Genomic DNA, 15708 nt, shown 5'->3' with positions numbered 1-15708 from the left:
TGGTCCCTGCTGGTGCCCCTGAGCTGGGTCCTTGCACGCGTCTTGCGGGTCACGGGTGGCCGTGGCACCTGGGCCACGCTCTCCTGCTGGGGGGACGCACGGCGCCTGGGCGGGGAGAGCCCGCGTCCCTCACTCCTCCCCTCTCCCAAAGTCAAGTGGTGGTGGGGGGGGAGAGCTCTTTGCGGGCTGACACAAGGGGTTAAAAATAGACATTTGCTAAATTAGCTCCCACTGAAAGTTCAAGAGGAAATCCAGGTTTAGCTGAGGCTAAAAGAAAGAGCTGAAAATAATAATAAAAACTGCGAAGGAGGGGGGAGGATGGCAAGCAGGGAGAGAAGGAGCAAGTTGAAAAACAAAAGCCTTTGAGGAGGGTAATGCTTTCCAGCTGCAAAAATACAGCCTGGGAGAGGAGCAAGTGCTTGCGTCACCCCCAGCTCCCCGGCCCAGTGCTGCCCTGCTCGGAGCTGGGGCCTGGCCGGGAGACCCCCGGGATGACCGGGACCCTCTCCTTGGACAGGGAGAGGCGACCGTCGCAGAAATGGCGTGAGGGAAGCTGCGGGCCCCAGGAAGCGAGCGGCTGGAAACCTATAGCTTGTTTTGGCCCTTTTCCCTTCTGATTCCCGTCTAGCCTTCAAGCGCCGTGTTGGTGAACTTCCTCCCCGTCGGATGGGCTGGACACGGCTCTGGCTCGGCGGGACGCAGCCGGTGAGGTGGCAGCGGCCCCGTGACGCCGGGGGCTTTGCGGGGAGAGCAACGGGAAAGGAGGAGTGAGGTGCGGGCGAGCGCTGGTGATGGGGCGGCGATGGCCGGGCCCCCTCCGGGAGGAAGGCAGCAAGGAAAAGCCAAAGCCTGCGGCCGGGGGGGGTCCGCGCCCCCCGCCAGGCGCTCCCCGTCCGCCCCTGCTTGGATCGCTCCCCCGGTCCTGTGACTCTGACTCAGCCGCGCAGGCGCCAGCCAAGACCTGCTTTTTTGGGGAATTCTCGCACATTCCCTTTTGCTGAAGCGTTTCTCACCCAAAGCAGGGCCGCGTGCCTGTGCGCGGCTCTGCCACCCCCTCCCCTTGCGGAGGGGTGAATCAGGGCCGGGGGGTGCAGGGGGGAGGGAGGGAGGGTGCTGGTCCAGGCAGCGTGACTCAGGCAGCCCCATCTCGGAGGCAGAGCGCAGCCCTCGCCTGCCCCCCCGCCACACCCCCGCCGCCCCCCGTGCACAATTTTTAGGTGGTTTTCACCCAGCACAAAAACCTCTATCGCCGGCCGGTGTGCAGGTGCCCAGGTCGGAGGGTGCGGGGGCTCTGGGTGGACCAGGAGCCCTGACTTTGCCCCGGCCTCACCGCCGGCTCCTGTGCGGGCTTTTGGCTGTGCTGGTTTGATGCTAATTCCTTGGCTCTGGCTGTTTCCACTTGTTTTTACGAGATGCATCACGCTGGGTGGTGGCTGCGGGCACTGCGGCCTCGCCCTTCCAGAGAGCAGGGCGGTTGGTCACCAGCCGGCCATCACTGCTGGCAGACGTGCCCGTCCCTGAGGCCATGGCCTTGACACGAAATGCTCAGTGGAGGCCTGCGAGCGAGCTGGCCTGGATAACTCAGGGACTTGGGGTTCAGGTTTACGCCCGCACAGGGCACCCCCAAAGCACTGGGTGCTCCTTAGTTGCGTCTCATCAAAACCCAGGCAGCGTTTCGTGGTGCCACAGCAGAAAAGGGCTTGATACCATCAGGCCGAATCCGGCGAGCAGGGGGAGCGCGGGGTGTTGCAAAATGTCCTGGCTTGATTCATGTTTTCCCTCCCTCCGCGCTCCTGAGCTTCTGCACTGGTTAATAATTCAGCGGCGTCTGGCCCTGCTCCTCCGGGGCTGTCTGGGTCCCGATGTCCTCGGGGTGGTCGGGCTGTGGGGCCGCCGCTGCTCCCATCCCATCCCTCCTCTGCCTCACCCGTGCCGGTCGTGAAGCTGAGCTGTGGTGCTGGCGCTATGGCGCTGCTGGGGGGGTGGTTTGGGGTTTTGGGGGGCACTAACCAAAAGGATCGGCCTCCGAAGCATTTGGCATCTCCCAGAACCTCTGGGAGCTGCAGCCCCTCACCCTGGCCTTTGGCCCCAGGCCAGCGGGCAGCTGGGGGTGGAGCAGTGTCGAGCACTGACCTGGTTGCAAGGAAGGAATTCGGGTGCATTGGGTTTATCCGATTTAACAGGCTTTCACTGGTTTAATTAAATAGTTACACGCTGCGTGCCAGGTGCTGTCTCTCACCTGCTTCAGGGGCGTCCCTGCCACTCGGGATTAGCTCTGCCCGCGCTGCCTCGCCCGAGTGGGGCTCTGCCCGCAGCCCCCGGCTGCTGCAGTCCCTCCCAGCGCTGCCACGAGCGTGGGCTCGGCAGACGGCTGCCGTCCCGATGCTGCGGTTTGAGCCTCTTTGCGTTCTGTGCTGCTCAGCTCTCCAGGAACCGGCTTTGCCTCCTCCCTCCTCCAGTGCCCACCTTGCAGAGCCTTCCCCCCGGCTTGGGCCAGCGTTCCCGTGGGATGCTTTCCCAGCTGCGTGTCACGTCTCCATCGGCGCTGCTGCTTGCAGCTGAGCTGCCTGCGGGGTGGCAGGTCCCGTCTCCCTCAGGAGGAGAGGATGGGTTGCTGTGTCGATCCGTGCGGGGTGACCAGGGCCAGGTCCCCGGTGCAGCGCAGACCGCAGCTCCTTTGTGGCTCACACGGCCTCGCTGCACAGCTACGTTCCTGCTTGCCAGGAGGCGTGGGGTTGCTACTTTCCCCTTAATGGGTTTAGTGGTGGGCTTGATAATGTTAGGTTAATGGTTGGACTGGATGATCTTAAAGGTCTTTTCCAACCTAAACGATTCAATGGTTCTATGAAATGCCTGGGGGGCTGGGAAGTGGTCAGAGACCCTGTGTGTAGGCACGTGTGGGGCTCCTGGCTCCCTCCCTCCCTGCCCAACCTCTCCTCACCCACCCTCTTCCATGGCCTAGATGTGGAGCAGATGGCTATTGACTGGCTCACGGGCAACTTCTACTTCGTGGATGACATCGATGACAGGATCTTTGTCTGCAACAAGAATGGAGTCACCTGCGTCACGCTGCTGGACCTGGAGCTGTACAATCCCAAGGGGATAGCGCTGGACCCAGCTATGGGGTAAGAGTCCTGCTTGGGGCTGGGAGGACGGGCTCAGCGTTGCTGCCTGGACCTGCACCGTCAGTCTGGGGAGGTGGAGCAAGCCAGGAGGGTGCAGCTGCCGCAGCCAAGCGGGGTGGCAGGGGTGCTGCTGGAGAAGCGACTCGCCTGCCTGCAAGGGCCCCTCTGGGCTTTAGCAACCAGTGAATGCAGCGTTTTCTCTCCCTCAGCTGTGACTGGGGCCGCGTGCTGTAGGGTAGTTGTGGCAGCGGTGTTTTAGGCAGCCCGCTGGTAGCAGCCAGTTTTGGAGGAGATGAAGGTTTGGTTCTTAGGGGTGGGTGAGAGCAGCCCGAGCCTCTGCTCAGCTGGCACTGCGCCGGGGACAGGCGCTGGTGTGGGAGCAGAGCCGGAGCGGTGCGGCGTTGGGGAACATCAGCATCTGAAACTGGGTCTTCTAATTAACTTTCTTGGTGTTGACTTTTAATTAACTTTCTCAACTGCTCTTGGCGACAGTTGGCAAACGTGTGCCCGTGTCCAGAAGCCCCTCTCTGGAGGGGCACTTCCCGCTCCGCCTGCCCTGGGCAGCGGCTTTGCTGGTGGTCGGTCCTGCGGGACAGACCTGGCCGGGCTCAGGACAAGCTGCTGCTTCCAGCTTTGCGCCGGTTTTTGGGAACCAAAATGGTTGGATACTGGCACGGATTGAGCAGCTCCTCTTGTTCCTATTTGTACGGGGTGCTGCAGTCAGATGGCAAATCCCAGGCAGCTGCCTTTTGCAAAACCCTGTGCATGGGGAAGCTGGGATGCTGAATCATCGGAGCGGCTCAGGGCGCGCGTGGCAGCTGCTGGACCCTGGGAGTGGGAGAACGCGTGGCCGAGGCCGCAGCGGGCAAAGCAGAGCGGCGTGCCAGATCCCGCCGGGCGCTTTCTGCGAGCGCAGGGCATGTGTGCAGGGGAAATCCCGCTGCCCGGCGGGGAATTCTGTCAGCACGCGAGCGCGGTCTGCCTGACCCGACAGTGCGCTCCACCCGAGGGTGCTCACCTGTGCATGCTGCAGGGTCCCAGCGAAACCAGTAAAGACGATATCTTCCCGCTCACCTGCTGCTTTCCAGACGGGTGCTTTTATCCTTGCCTGAATGAAGAGAGCTGATGTTATTGAGCAGAAAATCTGAAGGTTTTTTATAAATAAATAAATACCGCATAGCAGCCTGGAGAGAGACTCAGGCCTCGAACAGGGAAGGTGCAGACAAGCCCCGCGGGTGACTGAGTTAAAGTTTCTTGGGCTCTGCAGCAGAGACCCAGCACGGCCTGGGCGCTCAGGGCAGCGGTGCCGAGCCCCAGCTCTGGGCTGTGCCTTGTCTGGGCAGCGTTGTGCTGGGAGCTGCCGCCACAGGCAAGATCGCTCTCAGGCACCCGGCACACGGGCAAAGGCGTCAGGTTGTGTTTTAACATGTCGGCTGTGGAGGGCCCTGGACCTCTTCCTTGGTGACACCAGCAAATCTGGGTTCAAGCTCTTCTCTGCCTGTCTCAGCATCTCCACCCGGGTCGCTGTGGCTCCTCTGCGCTCCCCCTGCTGCCGCGCCTGGCAGCAGGTGCAGGCAGGTGCTGCCTGCCCCTGGCACAGCTGGGGCATGCAGGCAGCAAGAAGCTCCCCTGGGCCGGCCCCGGCTGGGAGCTGCTGTCGTGGACCCCAGCCACCCCCGCGCCCACGGGGGCAAGCCCGTGTCTGCAGGCGTGAGCGTGCGCCGTCTATGTCCGCATCCTTCCTCTCTTTGGGTCGAACGTCCAGGCTCTGAGCTCCCGCGTTTGCCCTTCTCACGCAGCAAAGTGTTCTTCACCGACTACGGGCAGATCCCCAAGGTGGAGCGCTGTGACATGGACGGACAGAACCGCACCAAGCTGGTGGACAGCAAGATCGTCTTCCCCCACGGCATTACCTTGGACTTGGTAAACCGGCTGGTGTACTGGGCTGACGCCTACCTGGACTATATTGAGGTGGTGGACTACGAAGGCAAGAACAGACATACCATCATCCAGGGCATCCTGGTGAGTGGGGCCAGAGGGGGGTCGGGCTCGGCGGGGGGTTTATGGCAGAGTGTGCTAGAGGCACGTCTGAGCTTAGCCTGCTGGTACTGCTCCGTAGGCTTGGCTTTGCTGGTCCAGCAAAGAAAAGGCGCGAGCTGCTCAACACCAACGGGTCCTGCAGCGCCTGCCTGCCAAGCCCAATCTCATGCCCTAAATGAGGCGGGGGCGAGAGCCATAGGGTGGGATCGGGGGCTTTGCACGCCTCGGAGCCAGGGTTCTCATGTCTCCTCCTAAATTCCTGGTGGACTCCTGCGTCGTGCCTTCCAGATCGAACACCTCTATGGGCTAACCGTCTTCGAGAACTACCTCTACGCCACCAACTCGGACAATGCCAACGCCCAGCAGAAAACCAGCGTCATCCGGGTCAACCGCTTCAACAGCACTGAGTACCAGGTGGTGACGCGAGTGGACAAGGGAGGAGCGCTGCACATCTACCACCAACGGCGCCAGCCCACAGGTGGGATCCCGGCCTGGCAAAAGCAGCTTCTTGGACCCCAAAGGCTGGGTGGTGATGGGGACAGGCTGCACCTCCTGAATTCCTAATGGGGCCAGACCCCCAGGATGGGGTCACTTGCCCAGGGCCCTCCATCAGTAGCACCCTGCAGCCCCAAGGAGCCGTGCTCAGCCCGGGCCTGGCCCTGGCCCTGCTGAAACGCCTCCAGCTGCCCTGTTCCCCGCGAGTGCTGTGTGCCTGGGCAAGCAGCCGGCAGCGGGACCCTTGCAGTGGGGGGTGGCAGCAGAGCGGAGCGTGCTGCCGGAGCCTGCCCAGGGGTGCCGAGTGCTGGGAGGGCCCAAATGCACCAGCCCTGGGACAGGGACGGAGGAGCCAGCTGCCCGGCTGTGGTCCGCAGGGACTCCCGGAGCTGCCGTCCCGCTGCCAGCCCTCCTCAGCGTGGGCTTGCGTGGGATTCCTGCTCCCCAGGCATCCGTGGGGCCGGCCTCTTGCTGCGCTGCCGCACACCCCGGGGTGCCCCCAGCCCCCGCTATTGCTCTGTCTCCTCCTGCAAGAGACGTGGCAGCCGTCCCTGTGAGCTGGGCAGCTGCGCCGCGTGGTTGATCGATCACGTCTCGCTGGAGAGCACAGGGACATTGGAGCAGCTGCTGCATCTTGAAATATTAATGGCTTCCTTTTGCGGTGCCACACGCTCTTGGTCCCCGCTGCTGGTGTGTTTGCCCTTCGACCGGCGCTGTGCGCGCTCCCAGGCACCAAGGGATTTCAAAGGAGTTGAAAGGCTTCAGAGCTGTAGGCGTCATCCCCTCCCTGCATCCGTCCCTGTCTGCCTGCTCCACCCCCAGCACCTTCCTGCAGTTAATCAATTTACTCATTTAAAATCCTCTTAGCGTCTGCAGCCTGCTTGGCATTTTCCAGAATATAAAAATAATCAGGAGATTTCCAAACGGTGAAGGAATGTGATTAAGAGGGCTCTCCGGGCCGGTGCTGGCTGTCCCTGCGCCAGGGCTCAGCGTGCCAGCGCTGCCGCAGAGCAGCCGGGCAGCCCCGCTCTCGCCGTGGCCCGTGAGGGATGGCGCGGCAGGATGGAGGCAGCGTGGCCCAGCGGCTGTGGCAGTGTGCTGGGACACGCCGCGCTGCTTTCTGCTCCGCAGCGATCCTGCATCTTGGGCAGGTCCTTTCCCATCTCTGCGCTGTCTGTCCTGTGCAATGCTTGGTCCCTGGCTGACTGGCCAGGAGCTGCAGGGAAAAGGAGCCCCCCTAAAGCCCGGAGAGCCGCGGTCGGGCCGGCAGCACCCATGAGACTGTCTCTGCATCCGTGCGGTTGCAGAATAGTGTCCCCTGTCTGCCCGTGCTTCCTGGCCGGTGTGGACCTGTGGCTGGGCAGGACATGTCTGCGCCGCTCTGGTTGCCTCCGGCCGCTGAAGCCCACGCTCTGTGTTGCAGTGAGGAGCCACGCCTGCGAGCCGGATCAGTTCGGCAAGCCAGGAGGCTGCTCGGATATCTGCCTCCTCGGGAACAGCCACAAGACCAGAACCTGCCGGTGCCGCTCGGGGTTCAGCCTGGGCAGCGACGGGAAGTCCTGCAAAAGTGAGTCCTGGCCCTCCCCAGATTGCTGCGGGGGGCCGAGGGGGCCGGCGGCCGCCCCTCTCTACGAGGGACTGGGGTGGGCAGAGGCGCTCGTGCCGGACGATTGGGAGCACATGGGCCCAGGGGCAAGCAGAGCTTTTCGATTCCTTCCCTCCCAGTTGCAAACACCTCTTGCCTTCCCAGCCTAAGCTGCGGGCTGCCTGCTGGGCCCTGCGGTGCCTGCAGACCTGCTGGGTTCAGGGGCAGGTTGCTGCCTCCTCCCGGCCTCCGTGTCGTAGCTTTGACCCTGCGAAAGCCCCGGTGCCGCGTGCGTCGGGCTGCCCACCCCTGGTGCCGCCCTGGCATGGCCGGTGGCGATGGCTCTCCCTGTCTCTCTGCAGAGCCCGAGCACGAGCTGTTCCTGGTGTACGGCAAAGGGCGTCCGGGCATCATCCGCGGGATGGACATGGGAGCCAAGGTGCCGGACGAGCACATGATCCCCATCGAGAACCTCATGAACCCCCGAGCACTGGACTTCCACGCTGAGACCGGCTTCATCTATTTCGCTGACACCACCAGCTACCTCATCGGGCGCCAGAAGATCGACGGCACGGAGCGGGAGACCATCCTGAAGGACGGTGCGTGGCCGAGGGGCCCAGCCTGGTCCCTCCCCGGTGCGGTCAGCCCCCTGGAGCTGGCAGCAGCAGCCATCAGCGCATTTCCTCGCGTAATGGCAGCGCTTCTGTCCTCTCCCTTGTGCCTTTGACCCTTAAAACTAAAGTTTGAAGCTGCTATTTAGGTTTGTCTGTAGACTGCTATTGAGAGACAGGTACAGAGCATGGGCCCCAGCAGAGGCAGGTGAGGGACCCCTGTCCCTGGCTGTCCCTGTCCTGCCCAAGCTGGCCCACCCCGATCAGTCAGAGTCCCTGGGGCTCAGCGTGGTGGCCCATCCTTCCCCACACTGCCAGATGAATACGTTTGCATTGCCTCAGGGCAAAACCAGCCAAGGACGCTCCTGAATTTGGCTTTCTCCAGCCAAGGCTCCCTGAGGCTGTGGTATATCCGGGGGAGCTGCCTGCACTGGGGCAGGTTGTTCCCTGTCCATTTGAGTTGGGATTGGGTGGTGCCGAACCCACCATGAATCATAGAATCATAGAATCGTGGAATGGTTTGGGTGGGAAGGGACCTTTAGAGGTCACCCAGCCCAACCCCTGCAGTGAGCAGGGACAGCTTTAACCAGCCCAGGGTGCTCACAGCCCCGTCCAACCTGGCCTGGGATGTTTCCAGGGATGGGGCCTCCACCGCCTCTCTGGGCAACCCCTTCCAGTGCTTGACTACCCTCGTTGTAAAAAATTTCTTCCTTATATCCAGTCTAAATCTCTCCTCCTTTAGTTTAAATCCATTACTCCTTGTCCTGTCACAACAGGCCTTGCTAAAAAGCTTGTCCCCATCCTTCCTGTGGGCCCCCTTTAAGTACTGAAAGGCTGCACTAAGGTCTCCCCGCAGCCCCCTCCTCTCCAGGCTGAACACCCCCAGCTCCCCAGCCTGGCCTCACAGGAGAGGGGCTCCAGCCCTCGGATCATTCAGGGCTGTTGCTTCCACTTCTCGTCTTCCCGCTGCCATGCAAACCCAGTGATGAGTGCCCGCTCCTGCTTTTCCCCAAAGGTATCCACAATGTGGAAGGGATCGCTGTGGACTGGATGGGGAACAACTTGTACTGGACTGATGACGGCCCCAAAAAGACCATCAGCGTGGCTCGGCTGGAGAAGGCTGCCCAGACGCGGAAGACGTTGATCGAGGGGAAGATGACCCACCCCCGAGCGATCGTGGTGGACCCCCTGAACGGGTGCGGGTGCCTGGGCAGGCAGGGCTGGCTCGCGGGAGGGCATGGCTGCTCCGGCCCGCAGCGGGGACCAGCAGAGCTGGTGGTTGGTTCCCCAGCTCCGCATGGCTCGCGGGTGCCCCGCTGTGTCTCCAAGCGTTCGTGGTGGCTCCCAAGCTGTGACAGCGGGGCGAGGCGGGCCAACAGCTCCGGCCACGGTGACGGCAGCAGCTCTGCACCGCGCGGCAGCTTCAGCCTGGGCTTGGCGGCGCTGGCATGGCCTGGGGGGCCACCGGGCCGTTGGGTTGGGCTGGGGGCTGGCTGTAGGCACAGGGCAGCAGGACTTCCCCGCTGCTTTGTGTCAGCCGCTCTGCGAGCAGCCGGAGAGTTCACACCTGGTTCAGCGGAGGCAGAGCCGCTCGCTCTTCAGATCAGTGGTGGGGTGGGCTCCGCGCCCGCCTCGTCTTCCTCTGTAACAGCTTAGCGTCTGTGGCAGGTGGATGTACTGGACAGACTGGGAGGAGGATCCCAAGGACAGCAAGAGGGGCAAGATCGAGAGAGCCTGGATGGACGGTTCCAACCGCAACATCTTCATCACCTCCAAAACTGTCTTGTGGCCCAACGGGCTGAGCCTGGACATCCCCGCCAAGATCCTCTACTGGGTGGATGCTTTCTATGACCGCATCGAGATGGTCTACCTCAATGGCACCGAGCGGAAGGCAAGTAGAGGCCCCACAGGCTCTCAATGCCGATCGCCCCCGTGTTGAGGCCGTGAGCGGCCGAGCCACTGCCTTGGCTGGCTGCGTCCGCCACGGGTGTGCTCGGTGGGTGGCTGGCCACGTTCAGCCACGCTCCCCTGCCGCCTGTCCCTTCCCTTTCCTCTGTCCCTTGCCCTGTCCCACCGCGTGGGGTTTCCCCGGGCACCCGTCCCAGCTAACGATGAGTCTCTCTGCTTCCCTGGGCCTGCAGATCGTGTACGAGGGTCCTGAGCTGAATCACGCCTTCGGGCTGTGCCACTACAGCAGCTTCCTCTTCTGGACCGAGTACCGCAGCGGCAGCATCTACCGGCTGGACCAGACCTCCAAGGTGGTGAGCCTGCTCCGGAACGAGCGCCCGCCCATCTTTGAGATCCGGATGTACGACGCGCAGCAGCAGCAAGGTGCTGGGGCCACCTCTGCGTGGCACCATGGGGACCTGCCGTGGAAGAGGGATGGGACTGGGGACTGGGGGCTGAGGAAGTGCTCTGCCCAAGCAGCCCCCCACCTCCTTTTGCTTCCTTTTGGCCATATCCCTGCCTGTCTGTCCATCCTCATGCACCCTGTCTGTCCATCCCCATGCACCCCGTCTTTCTCTCCATAAACCCTGCTAGCACTCATCCCCTGCCCTTCCAGCCTTTCCTCTCTTTCACCCCCTCCCTCCCTGCCAGGCTTCCTGGCTTTTTCAGCGAGGCTTTGTGTCCCCTGAGGAGTCCCCACTGCCTTGCATGGCCTGATGAGCTGGGGTCTCCAGCTAGGTTCCAACTGCAGAGCGTGATGAGGGGGGCCAGGGGCACCCAGCAGCCCCGCCGTGGGTGCCCCTGAGCGCTGAAGTCCCCTTCTCCTCACCCCTGCCTTGCCTCCACAGTGGGCTCCAACAAGTGCCGCGTAAACAACGGTGGCTGCAGCAGCTTGTGCCTGGCCACCCCCCGGGGCCGTCAATGTGCCTGTGCCGAGGACCAGATCCTGGGATCGGACTCCGTCACCTGCCAGGGTAAGCTGCCCTGGGGCCTGGCCCCTGGAGGGGACCCCCTTTCCCCAAGGGATGGGTGGGGACACGGGGTCTGCGGCTCCGCTCCTGCACCTCAGCAGTGGTGCCGCACATGGTGGGAGGGGAGGTGGCCCAGGGCTCAGGGTGGTGGGTGCTCCCTGCACCCAGGGGAGCCTGCAGACGAGTCACATTACCGGCTCCAGTTCCTCCTCTTGCATGATGGCAGCAGGACAGCCGCCTGCCTGGGGAAGCGGGTGGAAATCCCTGGTGGGGATCGCTGCGCTGAAGCCGTGCAGCCGTGTCCGACGCTGCCCGCACAGTCGGGGCGGGTTTGCTCTGCTGCCAGCATGGGGGAGAGCCAGCTTCAGGGTTGGGAGCCCGGGCGGTACGGTGCTTCACCGGCTTCAACAGAGGGGTGAAGCTCTGTTGGTGCAGGCTGAACCAGGGGCTCTCCCCCTCGGTCGTGGGCTGCACCTTCTCATTTCGTGCTCAGGAGGTGGGGCACGTGGGCACGAGTGTCCATGTACGCTCTCAGGGCTGCTGGGCGGTCGTGTAGACGTTCTGCCAGCCTGGGGCCACAGGACTGTCCTCGCTGCTGCCCTGCACTTCGTCACTTGATTAAAATCATCCCCTCCCTTTGCTTTTCCCTTGCCAGCCAACCCGTCCTACATCCCCCCTCCGCAGTGCCAGCCGGGGGAGTTCGCCTGCAAGAACAACCGCTGCATCCAGGAGCGCTGGAAATGCGACGGGGACAACGACTGCCTGGACAACAGCGACGAAGCCCCCGAGCTCTGCCGTGCGTAGCTGCCTCCTGCGCGAGGGGATAGCGGTTTACACGCTCCTGGGGCGGCAGGATTTGGGATAAGCTTCCTCCAGATGTGGGGCGAGTGGCTGGGATGGGGTTGGGCAGCCAGGACCCCTGTGTCCCCTCCCCAGCTCTAGGAGGGGAGTGGGCTTGAGCGGTTGAGGGAGGGAAGTGGTGACCAGGATCGGGGATCCCCAGTTTGCCTGAGGCTCTCTGCCCTTTCCTCTCTCAGTTTTTCTCTCCACCAGATGTGGAGGAGGAATGGGGGTGGGATGGAGAAGGGCAGGTCCTGAGCGTGTGTCTCCCCTGCAGACCAGCACACCTGCCCCTCGGACCGTTTCAAGTGCAAGAACAACCGCTGCATCCCCAACCGCTGGCTCTGTGATGGGGACAACGACTGCGGGAACAACGAGGATGAGTCCAACTCCACTTGCTCGGGTGAGCAGCCTGCCTCATCCGCAGGGGAACAGAGGGAGAGCTCGCATTGCTGTGCTGAGCCGCGGCCTTCGCTGTTCTCTGCGTGCTGCGGGGCTGAGGCCGAGGTTTCAGGGCCTCGCGCGTCCCGGCTGCCCACCTTGCAGCCAGTTTGGCTTCTGCGCCTGTGCCTCGCAGGAGCCCCGGGGGCTTTGTTCCCTGCCTTTCCCCCAGCAAAGCAAGGCACCGCCAGCTACTAAAGCTCTGTCTGTCTCTCCCCGGGTCAGCTCGGACCTGCTCCCCCAACCAGTTCTCCTGTGCCAGTGGGCGCTGCATCCCCATCTCCTGGACCTGTGACCTGGACGATGACTGCGGGGACCGCTCTGACGAATCTGCCTCGTGCGGTGAGCTGGGGCGGGGAGCGCTGGGAGCACAGGGCCCTTTGGGGGGGAGCACCGCTCCTCACCCCAGCACGGGGCAGAGGCACCGGTGGGGCTGGGCGTGAGGATTGGGGCACAGGCGATCTCCCCGACACTGATCGTGCCTCTGCCTCCTCTGCAGCCTACCCGACCTGCTTCCCCTTGACGCAGTTCACCTGCAACAACGGGCGCTGCATAAACATCAACTGGCGCTGTGACAACGGTAAGGACCACGGCCCCGCGGCTGCCAAGGGGGACGCAGCTGGGGACAGCGAGATCAGACGCAGGGGAGCCAGCCTGGCAGGGGGCCCTGTTCCTGCAAGGGCCACTTCTCAGCCTTGTGCTAAGCAGCAGAACCCAGGCCCTGAAGGGAGGCATTAGCTGAAGCTGTAAGCGCATCCCGCAACGCCAAGACCCACATTTTCCTTGGCTGCCCTTGGCGGGAGCGTGTGCTGCAGGAACAACCTGGCAGGGATCATTTCAGCAGACGTTGGCATTCTTTGCAAGGTGGCCAAAGCTCTGCCCCAGTGCTTGAGACGAGTGTGGAGTGCGGAGTGCCGCTGCGGGGCTGAGCCAGGTCCTGTAGCCCCAGGGAAGGCAGGAGAGCTCTCCCGGCGAGCTCAGGTCTGGCCTCGGATCTGGTTCCAGGGCCAGGCCTGGGAGAGAGGGTTTGCCCCAAGGCTGCTTTCCTTCCCCACAAGTTTATTTCAGCCTTCCTAGCAGCTCTGCATCGTTAGGTTTAATTAGTGGCTTCAGAGCAAGCGAGGCACGTTCAGAGCTGCAGAGTGCACGTGCCGGTGCAGGGGCTTAGCAGGGAGCTGTGGGTGCAGGTCTCTCCCCTGGGATCTTCCTGAGCAAGTGGCCTATTCCTCCTGGGGCAGCCCCACCGCTGAGTCGTCCCCACCAAGGGACGGTCTCTTTTCCCGGGGATCCCCCAGCGCTGGCAGCCAGGCACTCACAAAAGCGATGGCCTTGGCGTGGAGCACCTCCGTGCAGCCGAGAGCCTCGCCAGGCACCCGCGGGGCAGGAGCTGCAGCGCCGAGGGGCTCCCAGGCCCAGCTGCCCCGGGCTCCGCCAGCACCCTCCACTGCTTCTGGTCTCGCCTCCCAGGCCGCTCGGTGTGCCTGCTCAGCCTCTCTGCGTCCCTCTCCGTGTCGATGTTCATGTCCCGCCATCAGCATGGTTTTGTGCTGCTCTCTGTGCGTGTGCCGTGTTGTGTTGTTTTGTTTGTCATTGTGCCCACTCTCCTGTCTGGTTGGTTCTGTGTTTCAGAAAAAGATTGTGGGGATGGCTCTGACGAAAAGAACTGTCCAAAGCCTACCGGTTAGTGCATAGATCAACATGCACCAGACCCCCAACCTGGCCCCATGCAACCCCCAAACCTGCCCCCTCCAGGGTCCTGCGAGCCCCATGGGCTGCTTCTCCAGACACTGGCAATGCCCCCCGCGCTCTCTGGCAATGCCCCCCGTGCTCTGGCAATGCCCCCCATGCTCTGGCAATGCCCCCCGCGCTCCAGCAGCGGGAGGGACGCGCCGAGTGCCGGGGAGCAAAGCAGCCATCCCTCCCGGCTCGCAGAGTGGAGTTAGAATCAGAGAATCAGAGTATCAGAGTTGCTCAGGGAGCTCCTGTTGGTGGGAGCCCGGAGTGGTCGGGGTCTGCAGCTGCAGGAGCTGGGCTGCCGGTGAAGCTACGCAGCAGCCGTCAGTGCCGTCGTCCCCGTGCCTGTCATGAGCTACCCTGTGTTGGGGGAGACGGAGGCACGGGGAGGCAAAGGCTTTTTGCCAAGCTCAGGCGGGGCGTCCGCAGCAGAGCAGAGCCCTGTGGTGGTCCAGCAAGCCAGGCCAGCGCCGTGCCCTGAGCCGGTGCCAGCAGGGCAGGCGGAGGGGCTGCATTGCCAGTGTCGCAGCACCATCAGATTAAAGCTCCCCCTGCCCGTCGGCGGGCGATGGGGTTTCCTCCAGGCAAGCTGACACCCCCCCAATTGGCCGTACCAGCCCATCTCCCCGTGGGTGTGCCCCATAAAGGAGCGCACTGTCCCCCCAGCTCCGCTCCCCGTCTGGAGCAGAGCGGCCCCCTTGGCGCTGGGCGCTCTCCCAGCCTCCCCAGGTACATGGCTGATCTATGCAGTTTGTGTTTCATTTTCTTTGTGCGCTGCTGGTGCTGTGGCCGCGCCTGGCGAGCGTGTCGGGGGGCGGGAGGGCCGGGGGCCGGGGGCTCTCCGTTCAGCCCGGCCTCTCCGGCGGGGGTCCTGCCGCCAGCGCCGAGGGGCTGCCTGTTGCCCCGCGTCCTGTCTGCCGCTGTGGTCCGTCCGATCCCCGTTGTTCCCTGCTTCCCCCGGCTGCCTCCTCTGGCTGGGGGTCTCTGCCTTCCTCCCTCCTGCCGTGCCTCCACCAGCCCTCCTGGCCGGCCGGGCGCTCTCTGAGCCCCTTCCCGCTCCCCTTTCCTCTCCAGACAACGACTGCGGGGACAACAGCGACGAGGCGGGCTGCAGCCACTCCTGCTCCAGCAACCAGTTCAAGTGCAACAGCGGGCGCTGCATCCCCGTGCACTGGACCTGCGACGGGGACAACGACTGCGGGGATTACAGCGACGAGACTCACGCCAACTGCACCAACCAGGGTGAGCCCCAGGTTGCAGCAGGGCCGGGCTGCTCCTGCGCTGCTGCTCCGTGTCCTCCCCTGCGGAAACCCAGGTCCTGTCCCGGGAGGGAGCGGGTGGGCGATGGGGGAGGTGGGCACTGCAGATGGACCCCTCCCGGGCATCAGCTCTGCCGCCATCCTGCCTCGAGAGCCGAAAGCCCCCCTGAGCAGAGCCCCCCGCTTCCAGGCAGAGAATCCTGGAGCGTCCTCTGCCCACCCTGGGTGCCCAGATACCCCCCTCCTGCACCTCTGGATGCCCCTGGCCCTTTCCCTGCCAGGCTGAGTGCCCGGCCCTCCTCCCGTCCCCCGAGCCCACCCGGTTGCTGCCCGGTTCCCAGCTCCTCGGGGCGAAGGCCGTGACTGGGTGCGCGTGCCCTCCCACCAGCCACGCGCCCACCCGGCGGCTGCCACACCGACGAGTTCCAGTGCCGGCTGGATGGGCTCTGCATCCCCATGCGCTGGCGCTGCGATGGTGACACGGACTGCATGGACTCCAGCGACGAGAAGAACTGCGAGGGGGTCACCCATGTCTGCGACCCCAATGTCAAGTTTGGCTGCAAGGACTCAGGTGAGAGCAGGGGAGGAGGGAACTGGTGACCCCTGCCCCCTCTGACCTGGGAAAGGGACTCGGACTCGGCTCGGTGGGGATCGGGACGG

The 15708-nt window shown here is 63.7% G+C and overlaps 1 protein-coding gene across 1 annotated transcript in view; it reads left to right on the top strand.

Annotated features, from left to right (window-relative positions):
* LRP1 (LDL receptor related protein 1) overlaps positions 1 to 15708 on the top strand; it is a 93767-nt gene that overhangs the window by 41184 nt on the left and 36875 nt on the right. Inside the window, exons 7-22 of the mRNA XM_075724875.1 lie at positions 2963 to 3125; positions 4925 to 5147; positions 5454 to 5643; positions 7084 to 7227; positions 7608 to 7844; positions 8872 to 9052; positions 9525 to 9747; positions 9998 to 10187; positions 10652 to 10777; positions 11430 to 11570; positions 11892 to 12017; positions 12281 to 12397; positions 12555 to 12635; positions 13685 to 13735; positions 14864 to 15031; positions 15437 to 15619. Of these exons, the coding sequence (XP_075580990.1) occupies positions 2963 to 3125; positions 4925 to 5147; positions 5454 to 5643; positions 7084 to 7227; positions 7608 to 7844; positions 8872 to 9052; positions 9525 to 9747; positions 9998 to 10187; positions 10652 to 10777; positions 11430 to 11570; positions 11892 to 12017; positions 12281 to 12397; positions 12555 to 12635; positions 13685 to 13735; positions 14864 to 15031; positions 15437 to 15619 (2544 nt within the window). The remainder of the gene's footprint in view (positions 1 to 2962; positions 3126 to 4924; positions 5148 to 5453; positions 5644 to 7083; positions 7228 to 7607; positions 7845 to 8871; positions 9053 to 9524; positions 9748 to 9997; positions 10188 to 10651; positions 10778 to 11429; positions 11571 to 11891; positions 12018 to 12280; positions 12398 to 12554; positions 12636 to 13684; positions 13736 to 14863; positions 15032 to 15436; positions 15620 to 15708) is intronic.

The sequence above is a fragment of the Pelecanus crispus genome, chromosome 26, assembly GCF_030463565.1.
Source record: "Pelecanus crispus isolate bPelCri1 chromosome 26, bPelCri1.pri, whole genome shotgun sequence".
In the NCBI taxonomy this organism is placed as follows: Eukaryota; Metazoa; Chordata; class Aves; order Pelecaniformes; family Pelecanidae; genus Pelecanus; species Pelecanus crispus.
The sequence above is the reverse complement of the archived record's forward strand: the minus strand, read 5'-3'. Positions and strand labels throughout refer to the sequence as shown.